The 10916-nt window shown below is 41.9% G+C and overlaps 1 protein-coding gene across 1 annotated transcript; it reads right to left on the reverse strand.

The window, feature by feature from the left end:
* Positions 1 to 7537: 7537 nt before the first annotated feature.
* On the reverse strand, positions 7538 to 9936 carry LOC102241477 (dymeclin-like). The gene is given in 4 exon segments (XM_014548331.1): positions 7538 to 8762; positions 8764 to 9169; positions 9172 to 9312; positions 9361 to 9936. Coding segments are annotated over 4 exon segments (2001 nt in total). The 5' UTR covers positions 9818 to 9936; the 3' UTR covers positions 7538 to 7765.
* Positions 9937 to 10916: the final 980 nt, after the last annotated feature.

The raw sequence follows: 10916 nt of genomic DNA on the forward strand, positions 1-10916 counted from the left end.
GTAAAAAAAATCAATAAAATATATATTTAAAAAAATAATAAAAATTAAAAAAAATAAACAAATAGCCAGAAATTTTCTGAAAAAGAAAAGCAATGGATGGGGGTAGGGGAAATGTTCTCTCTTTTTTTAAAAAAAGTTATCTTTATTGTTGAAAGTATTACAGATGTCCCCCTTTTTCCCCATTGACCCCTATTTCCCACTCCTGTCCCCTCCCCAGGCCTTCACTGCATTATTGTCTGTCCACAGGTTATGCATATACTAGTGGCCTGGTGCACAAAATTCGTGCACATTAAAAGGGAATTAATTAAAGGAAATATTTTAATATTGCTATTTTGTTTCCATCTCTCCATCCAGTCTCTCCCAGTCTCTGTCTCTCCTTGTTTTTCTCCGCAGTCCTCCAGGCCCCCTGCCTCCCTCTCTCCCTCTTCCTCTTTCCTGGCTGGGAGGGGGTGGGGCCAGTGGGGGCAGCTCCACCCTCTGCCCACCCTGGGGTCTCATTCTGAGAGAGGCTCTGAGAGCGAGCTGGGAGGGAGGGAAAGTAAGGGAGAAATGGCTGTGAGCTGGTGGGCGCTGTGTGTGTCTGTGCTTGTGCAGTTGTGAGTGAGTGTGAGTGCCAGGCACTGTCTCTCCTGGTGCCCCTGCAGAGAGGCCTGTGCTGCGGGAGCCATGGAGACCCAAGACTCACTGCCACTGAGGGACTTGGGACACCTTGGGGAGGCAGTTTGAAGATACTGGGAGTCTCCAAAGGGAGGGAACCCTTCTCCATCCCTGCCTGTGGCTTTGGCTCCCCTGCTCATTTCTGAGCACCACACATGAGTTAGGGAGGGGTTGGTGAAACATTTCAGTTCCTGTCCTCCACAGGCCTCCCTTCCATCCAAGCCTCTTCAGGCCCAGTCTGTTTTGTTTCCATCTCTCCATCCCAGTCTCTCTAGTCTCTGTCTCTCTTTGTGTTTCTCAGCAGTTCTCCAGGCCTCCTTGCCTCCCTCTCTCCCTCCTAGATAAGGGATGTCTGGTGAATACCTCTTTGTGTGCGACAACAAAAGAGGATCTGCCAGACCTAGTCACACTTACCAGCAAGATCTAGGGCAAGAAAACCTGTTAGTATGTGCCCACTAACAGAACTGACCTACTGGACTGTGCCCACTTACCACCGTGTTCTTACCAGGCACCCATCATGCTCCAGGTGTGGGGAAGCCTGTACTAACCCGTGTCCCTGATTGAAAGTGTCTGAGATGGTTCTAATGTGTTTGGAAGTTTAAAAGGAGGTGACTCTAGGCCGAGGGCTGGGAGAGTTCAGCCAGTACCCAAAACTCTGGGGTGGCTACCACCCAGAGCTCCAGGGAGAATACAAACAGCTCCAGCCTTATTCCTATGTACACCCTCGCTATCGAAAGATCTATCTTCTTCATTCTGGTCTCCCTAGTCTTTCAGCAATGAGGGACTTATATTTCCATTCCCCCCTACTTTAGTTAAGGCTACAATTTTACATCCACTGGTGAGGTAATCTTCTAGATAATACAGGTGTCTAGTATATTATTTACCTGGGAACATGGAGGGGCACTGCAAATAGTGCTGGAGGGCTTATTTTAGTGTCTTTTGTCCCCCTCCCCACCCCCGCCTTTCCAGTTCTCTGCTCTACTTGCTTTTCTCATGAAAGAAAAAGCCCTCAACTCCAGGGCCTATATGCCCTCCTGCATATGGGAAGGTGTAAGTATCAGAAGCATGCTATGCCTCTCGAGCAGGGGTACTTTATTCTAGGCTTTCCTATAATTCTGGTAATGACTAAGACTTCCACCGATTCCTACAAATCTATGTCTAGTTTCTTAAAATTCAAACCCTGTCAAACTAATTTGACCAAAAGATTATATATAAAACACACAATTTTCCTTTTAACAGACTGGAAAAGGACTAAATAGATCCCACATTAAAGGGGGTGACATTTTTCTTCAGAGCCAAAAAATCCTTGTTCTCTGTTAGAGGGATGAGGAGGCCTGGGCATGGAAGGAGATGGCAATGGTATTTAGAGGTGATATTCCCTGTGTGTGAGTAGGGCTTGTAACCTGGTGGAGACAAACTGAACAACAAGAATTATGACAAGTGGTCCTGTGAAAGGAAAAGTGTTTTAGTGTTCAATGATTCCAAGGATAAGGATGGGAGAAAAGCAAGTATTAGTTTGGAGAGTTGTAGATCAACATCCAAGAAAACTAGACAAACTTAGGATTCAGTTCAATTCATAGGTGTAAGATAAAACTTCTAAACAATTAATTGGAATCAACTCACTATTGTGTACTATAGAGTCTGTTAAAACATGATTTTTCTCCCTAAAATTACCCTTATTTTTATTAAAGACCAACTTATTTATTGTATTAAGTCTAGTTTTAATTTGGCCTGAAGGTTTGCATGAATACAAGAACAGTAATTGACTGTATAGGCTCTTTTAAAATCTGTTTTAGTAGATTCTCATGATAGAGCTTTAATGATCCCCTCAGGGCAAAGAAGTCAGCTTCCTAGCTGCCATCAGGCTTGCCTTTAATACCTGCAGATTCAGGATGCATTCCTCAAGTTGAGGTCCTCACAGATGTCTTGAGGTTCTTTTTTTGTGCCATCTCTCAGGAAAGTAACCTTCTTTTCTTACCTGGAAAGACTGCCATGAACTATGTGACCAAGCGAGGTATCAGGCTGTTCTCCAAAGTGCTCACATTGGCTTTAAGTCTTCTGGTGACACCCAGAGTTCAGGCATGTCTCTCTCAGATATGACACCCCAGCAAAAGTCTTGGTTAATAAAACTATTATTGGAAACTGGTCTTATTGAACTCATGCAAAGAAATGCATTGTTATGACTTATTTATTGTGGATTGCCAAAATCCAGAGGGATTAAGTAGGGAGAAAAATATATATTTTACTAAATTGCCTTATTTCCCTGTACTTGAAAAACAAAGTTCAAAAATTAGGAATACTTTTACCAAAAGTCATAAAACTGAATTTTGTCTTCTCACACAAATGAATTTATATGAGAGACTTTGACTGTATTGTGAAAAACCAATCAACTAAGGCAATCAAAGTATGTATCTCCATTGAAAAATCAAAGCAAGTAAAACTATACATCTGGCTCATGAAGTATACATGGGCCCCCAGCCAATCCGAAGAGCAGGCTGGGTCGGGGTCCAAGGCATTATACAACCTCCTAAAATTGCTCTGTTGAATATTCTGGTACGTATCAATTCTTAAGATTCCCTCTTATTTTGTTGTAGTCTTTTCAGAAATCATGCGACACCTGGCAACTTGACCTTGACAAGCCTTGAGACTACCAGCCTCTTTGCCTAGGGAGTAAAACGGCTTTTTTCCCTTTTGCCTTCCCCCCTCCCTTTCTGTAGGGAGGTTTTTATTTTTAACCATTTGCTCTCTGTACTTGGCTGAGGGAAATAATGGTTTGTTAGTTACAAATTGGCTGCAAATTGCCCACATAGTTTGGCTTTATTTTAATTTCCTTTAACATTTTTCCTTATAAAACTTTTATAATTTTTATAAACCTTTTTACAATTTTTAGAAATAATTAGTTTTCAAAATGCATCTCTATGTACCATGTTTTTATTACCAAAATTACATAATTTCCAATTAATAATTTCTAGAAGTCTCATCAAACCTCAATAACCAAGAAAGCAAATAACCAGCATTTCTTAGATTGACCTTTATGAACATATTTTAAAAATACTTAGTTTCAAAGCACATTCTCAACAAAGCAAAAGACATTATAACAGCTCTAAATCTACTTTACAGACTTTTAGCAATAAAGATAAAAGCAGGCGATCTAGCAATCAAAACTGTAATGAGTTAATTTGATTTGCACATGTGGCTAAGTTTTTCCTAGAAACTTGTGCCTTTAAAGATGGCCAGACTAGAATTTTGGAACAGGTACTTGTATTTCAAAGGTCCTAAGAACCACAGGGAGCACTGTAGAAAGTGCTGAAGGGCCTTAAGCATTGTTGTAAATTCAAACCCTGCAGTCCTCCTCCATTCTGTCTGATGATCTAATGCCCTAATGTGTGGAAAATGCCCTGACCTACCTCTCCATCCTACTTTAAATGCTCGCCAGCACATGGTGTTGTGTGAACACCAGGTCAAGCTGTGCCCCTCAGGCAAGGGCATTCCCTCCTTGGATCCAGTAACATTCTATTGAAGACCCAAATCCCTTCTTATCCCCACAAGGCCATTGCAAGGAGCTGGAAGAAATCAGGTCTGTGGGGGTCAGGTCCAAGGAGGCATTGGGGAGATGAAGGAATCCTCCATTCACACATGGCTGGGTCTATCTGTAGTAGCGGACATCAAGAATGACAGATCAACCAGCCTGGGCCAGGATCTGAAGAATTTAGCATTCCCTCACCCCCAACCTTGGGCAGGAGGAGGAAAAAGGCATGAAAGTTTGAGCAGATCTTTGGCAATAGAAATCCTAACAAGGGAACAGGCCAGGGTTGGGCTGTATGTAGTGGGTCCAAGTATGCTATTTATGAAGGGAACTCCCAGAGGCAGTGAAACCTCTGGTCATTTCCTCCTTTTACGTGTCTCAGTTTCTTTCCCCAGCTGTCTAAAACAGCCATGAAGACTCGGAGCACTGAGTGACCAGCTCTTATGTGCACTCCCTGGACAGGTCAGAATTTAATCACCATTGTATTCTCTAGTCCCTATGAGGCCCCTGCACGTCTTAGGGTTTAACCCCAGACATCTCTGCGAGGTCATTACTCATAAGAACATTCGAGATTCTCAAACCAGGGGGAGGAATTTGCCTCTTTGATCTTTGGAGCCTGCATAAGGATCCAAGCACTCATTTAGTCATTGGTCAGACTTGGTCTTGCAACTGGCGGGAAGCCTACTGCTTTCTAACCCGGTCCAACAGCCAGTTCATCCTTCCATGGGAGCCTTTTTATGTGGAAGCCACCCTAATGGTTTTTAACTGGCTAACCCAAGCCTGCTTTTAAATGACCCAAAAGCCTTAGACTGCATTTGGAAATTGAAAAAGAAAAGTGCCCCCTGGAGACAGCAACCTGATTTTGTGGCTGACAGACACCCAACAATGCTTCCAAAATAACAAAGGAAACATCAAAAGAAGTGATAGGGTCAATAGGCTCACCATTTGATGGGGAGAGATTGATTCTCAGACTGAGCCATCAAAGGTAATAACTGAACCATGAGCCCAGGTTTTTCCCCAGGGTCATGTCTCATGACACCAAAGAATGAGTTCCTTGGCCCAGAAGATTTAAGCAAAAGTGTGGAAAATTTATTACAAGCAGATTCAGACTCCCCACATGGGGAGTGGGGCCCAATAATGGGCTGCCTGTGAAGCCTTGTACTCTAGGGGTATATATTTGCTACAAGCCTGCTCTATATCTATCCATGTTGTCACCTAATTGATTTCCCCAAGTGTTCTTACCCAGCAACAGACCTGAACTTTCCCTGCTTCTATGTATTCTTTCTCTGTTCCTATGCTGAAATTTCTCTGTTTCTATGCTGAACTTTCTCTGTTTCTATGTGTTTATACACCTTGTTGCTGCAGGCCCTCCCTTGTTTTCTCATGCCTCCCACTTTGAGTCCAGAAACATTTTATTATTTCTGCGTGGTTGGTTCCTGTGATTAGGCTTGCTCAAACTGCCATGTCTGCCCCTGCCTATGTTCCACCTGCCTTTGTTTTACACTGGACCCCTGCCCTGTCTTCCTGCATTTCAAGTTAATCTTATCACCATTATTTAATAAACCAATTTCTTAACTAAGGGCATTTAGGTAGTGTCTAATTCTTTATTATTAAAAACTAGAAGCCCAGTGCACAAATTCATGTAAGGGTGGGGGCCGATTGGGGCCAGGCCAGCTGGGGGGAGGAGCCATGGGAGGTTGGCCAGCCAGCCCCGCCCCTGATTGGGCAGGTTGGCTGACTGCAGTGGGCGTCATAGCAACCGGTTGTTCTGGTCGTTCTGGGGTTCCAGTCGCCGGTTTTTTATATATATAGATGCTTCAGTACAATCCTATGTATATGTATATGTATGCATGTAAACATGATACATATATAATATTGCACATATGTGAATATGTTCTAGAAATGGACATTTTCAGCCCATTTGAAAATTTTCTCTCATTTAGCACTTCAATGTTAATAATGTTCCTCATTTAGATTCATATACAATGATGCATTAATTCTTTGAAAAATTCTTCCAAGGTTCTAGTTTTTTAAAGATAGTACAAAGTTACAATAAAGACTAAAAGAAGTCTGTTTCGGTGTCTGTTTAACACCCTTTGTATTTCTGTGGTGTCATTTGTGACTTCACCTCTTTCATTTCTGATTTTGTTTATTTGGGTCCTCTCTCTTTGTTTCTTGGTGAGCCTGATTAGAGATTCATCAATCTTGTTTATCCTTTTAAAGAGCCAGCTCTTGATTCTATTGATCTTTTGTATTGTTTTTTTGTGGGGATTTTGGGGGTGGGTTTTTTTTTGGTGTTTTGTTTTGTTTGTTTGTTTGTTTTGTTTTGTTTTGTTTTGTCTCTATGTCATTTATTTCTGTTCTTATCATTATTATACCCTTCATTCTACTTACCCTGGGCTTTTCTTGTTGCTCTCTTTCTAGTTCTTTAAGTTGTAGGGTTAGATAACTTATTGCCAGTTTTTCTTGTTTTTTTGAGGTAGGCCTGTAGTGCTAGTGTGAACTTCCCTCTCAGGGGTGCTTTCATTGTGTCCCACACATTTTGAATTGTTGTGTTTTCATTTTTATTTGTTTCCAGAATGTTTTTTATTTCTTCTTTGATCTATTTGATAACCTGTTCATTGTTTAATAGCATGCTATTTAGCCTCCATGTATTTGATTGTTTTTATTGTAGTGGATTTCTAATTTTATGCCATTGTGATCTGAAAAGATGATTTCTACCTTCTTGAATTTGTAGAGACTTAGTCTGTGTCCTACCATGTGGTCTGTCTTTGAAAATGCCCCATGTGAACTTGAGAAGAATGTGTATTCTGTAGCTTTGGGGTGAAATGTTCTGAAGATGTCAATTAATTCTATTGGCCCTGACTGGTTTGGCTCAGTGTTTAGAGCATTGGCCTGCAGACTGAAGGGTCCCGGGTTCGATTCCACTCAAGGGCATGTACCTTGGTTGTGGGCACATCTCCAGTAGGGAGTGTGCAGGAGGCAGCTGATTGATTTTTCTCTCTCATCGATGTTTCTAGCTCTCTATCCCTCTCCCTTCCTCTCTCTAAAAAACCAATAAAATATATATTTTTTAAATTAATTCTATCAGATCTAGTGGGTTGTTTAGGATTGCTGTTTCTTTGCTGATTTTTTGTCTAGAGGATTTATCCAGTGGTGTCAATGAGGTATTAAAGTCCACTGCTATGATTGTATTGCTGTTGATCTCTTCCTTGATACCTTCCAGAAGTTTTTTTATGTATTTGTGTGCTCCTGTATTTGGTGCATATATGTTTACCAGAGTTATATCTTCTTATTTAATTGCTCCCTTTAGTATTATGAAGTGGCCTTCCTTATCTCTTTTTTTTTTTCATTGACAGCAGGTTGGATATTTATCATTGTTGTGCCCCCCCCCCCTTTTGTACTATAATCGAAGCCGAGTGATCTACTAACAACTGACACCGATGCTCCACATCCGAGTGTGCAAGGGAAACACGCCTGTTTCCTGATCCTAACAGAAGACACACCAGGCCATCTCCCTGGTCTGTTCGCCAGAAAGAAAGAGCGAGAAGGTGCTTGGTGGCAGGGTGGGCAGGGCTGCCCTCAGTCGGAGTCCATCCTGAACAGCTGGATGTCCTGCGGGCTCCAGTACAGGCCGGCGGCAGAGCTGTACACCAAGGACCAGACATAGGGGATGAAGAACTCCTCGGGCTGCTCCTCTTCCACATACTTGAATTTCAATTCCTGAAACTTCTTCAGCCTGTCTTTGGGCAGAGCAACAATTCCTTGCTTCATGATTTCCAGGACCCATTCCACCGAGAGCTCAGCTCCAGCCTGTAGCAACCTGGAGCTGAAGAAGGTGATCACCAGATCAATATTTTGCATTATGTCCTGAAATGAAGGATGAGTTCGAAATTGCTCAAAGAGATCTCATTTGTAAAGCAGTGCATACACCAGGTTTGGGTTGTGGTGAAGAGAAGTTGCCAGGCAGGAATTGATGACCTCTAACATCATTCGAATCACTTCCTTGATGACATTTAGGTCTTGTGCATAATCTGGTAGAAGAACATCATTGGAACTTAGCAAACCTCTCAAGGACTGTGTAGCTTGTTCCAGAACTTTGTTGTGTTTTTTAGACAGCAAGGAAAACCAACTGATGATCCTCTGGGCAGCATACTGATGGAGAGAACGGAACTGGGCTGACATATTTGCTAAAGCTGCCAAACAATTTGTGTGAAGGTACTTGTCTCTTGTCCTTGTCATGTTGTACTGAATGATTCTTATTACGACCAGTATTAGGAGACTCCCCAGTGAAATTTCTGTTAAAACCCGTACTGAATACCAAGTAATATTTTTTAATATCACTTCGTGAATGGACCTATTGAAGCCATCATCTTCTGTAAGGATCAACAATATTATAAGCGCCATATACACGTGGTGTGAGTTTCTTTCTTCAACATGATACAGAATCTCAAGAATTGGTAAAACAAGATTTTCCATATCTATGCGAGCCAACATGTACGTTCTAATATTACTATTCTGATGGAGCAATGTATACAATAGGAGAGTTGCCTGATCAGATGTCTGCTGCTCACAGAGTCGTGTACAAACTGTTAAAATTAATCTGGAAAGCATGTGGAATTGACAAGGGGAAAGGACTGTTATCTTGTGTGTTCTTGAAGGATATGATGGCCTGTCTGTAGGGGTTTGGGGCATCTGCAGCATCTGTCAGGTTGGCCAGCACCAGCAGGAGCAGGAGACGCTGGTTGGCCAGAGGGGAAGAAAGTGCCGGCATGTTGGCCGCTTTGCTTCCCACGCCACCCAGGGTGAAGACAGTCCAGAGTCCAGTTGCTACGCCTGATGCAAGTCCATACAGCAGTCCTCCCCCATCCGACTGCTGAGGGAAAACGTGGGCGCCTGGGGGAGGTGGCTTTTCTTGTCTGATGAAGTTATACAATAAAGTTTTCACAAGTTTGCTGGTGTATGGAAGACATCGACCTTGCATCAATGACTAATGCTCTGTCGCAAAACTTCCTTGTGATATAGTTGACAGGAAAGGAAAACAACCATTGTTGATATAGCTTCCACTGATATTTCATATGTAAGGTCTATGAGTGGAATATCAGTGATTAACTGCATCAAACAGCAGACTAATTCTTCCAAGTCTATGAGTATATCAGTGATTAACTGCATCAAACAGCAGACTAATTCTTCCAAAAGATCTTCTGAGTCAGAACTGTAACTGCCAGATTTTTCTTCATAAGTAAAATGAAGTTGTAATTCCTCTTCTGACATCTCACAGATGAACACTTTCAGCAAATAACAAATAATAAACAAAGCATTGTCTGTCTGCCAAATGAAGATGTGATTCTGACATTCTGCTGAAAGTTTTAGTTCTTTGGTTCTAGAAAGGAAGACCTTAATCAATGCACCAAGGTTTCCTGTTCGAGGATTGTTTTCAACTAAAGACCTGCAGACTGAAATAGTTGCCTCCTCCAAGAGCTTCAAATCAGTACTGCTGGTTGGTGCAGGGAAAGAAAATGAGAGAAGCTGATTCCAGAACGGGTCATTCTCAGAGACAGATTCTGTGCCTGATAACTTTTTTAAGTACTCATTTTTAGGAAGATCACCAATTCTGCTGCTGTTTGATCCCATCTTCTAATCTGGTAGACAACTTGTCCTTAAATCTTCATTTCCACAAGACAACCTGTCTCAGCCGACAGGGAGATCTGCTTCCAGCTCAGGGACAAGAGAGTGGCAGAGGCTCAGGCCTCCATGTTTCCGCGTCTCTGTGACTCTGGCTTCGGCTCGGCTCCCGCCAGGGCCACGTCGGTCCCTTATCTCTTTTTATGGCCTTCACTTTGAGGTCTATTTTGTCAGATATAAGTATCGCAACCCCATTTTTTTTTTTTTTATTTTTTTTTTGCCTGAAAATATTTTTCCATCCCTTCACTTTCGGTCTGTGTGAGTCTTTTTTTCTGAGGTGGTCTCTTGTAGACATCATATATATGGGTCATGTTTTCTTATCCATTCAGCTACCCTGTCTTTTTATTGGAGCACTTAATCCATTTAGGTTTAAGGTTATTATTGATAGGTATTGTTTTTTGCCATTTTTCTTCTTTATGACTGTGCTCCTTCTTCCCATTCTATTTCATCTTTTTACAGCAGTTCCTTTAGCATGTCTTGCATTACTGGCTTGGTGGAAATAAACTCCCTTAGCCTTTTTTTTACTGTGAATTTTCTGGTTTCACCTTCAATTTTGAATGATAACCTTGCTGGATAGAGTATTCTTGGATTCAATCCCTTGCTTTACATCACTTTGTATACTTCATTCCATTCCCTTTTGGCCTGATGTGTTTCTGTTGAAAAATAGGTTGATAGTCTAATGCAGGGGTCCTCAAACTTTTTAAACAGGGGGCCAGTTCACTGTCCCTCAGACCGTTGGAGGGCCGGACTATAGTTTAAAAAAAAACTATGAACAAATTCCTATGCACACTCCACATATCTTATTTTGAAGTAAAAAAACAAAACAGGAACAAATACAATATTTGTATTTGCATGTGGCCATAGTTTGAGGACCCCTGGTCTAATGGGAGATCCCTTCTAGGTAACATTCTGTCTCTCTCTGGCAGCCTTTTTTTAAAAAAATTAAATCTTTATTGTTCAGATTATTACAGTTGTTCCTCTTTTTTCCCCCCATAGCTCCCCTCCACCCGGTTCCCACCCCACCCCACACTGTCCTCATCCATAGGTG

Source organism: Myotis brandtii, unplaced genomic scaffold (assembly GCF_000412655.1).
Source record: "Myotis brandtii unplaced genomic scaffold, ASM41265v1 scaffold502, whole genome shotgun sequence".
In the NCBI taxonomy this organism is placed as follows: Eukaryota; Metazoa; Chordata; class Mammalia; order Chiroptera; family Vespertilionidae; genus Myotis; species Myotis brandtii.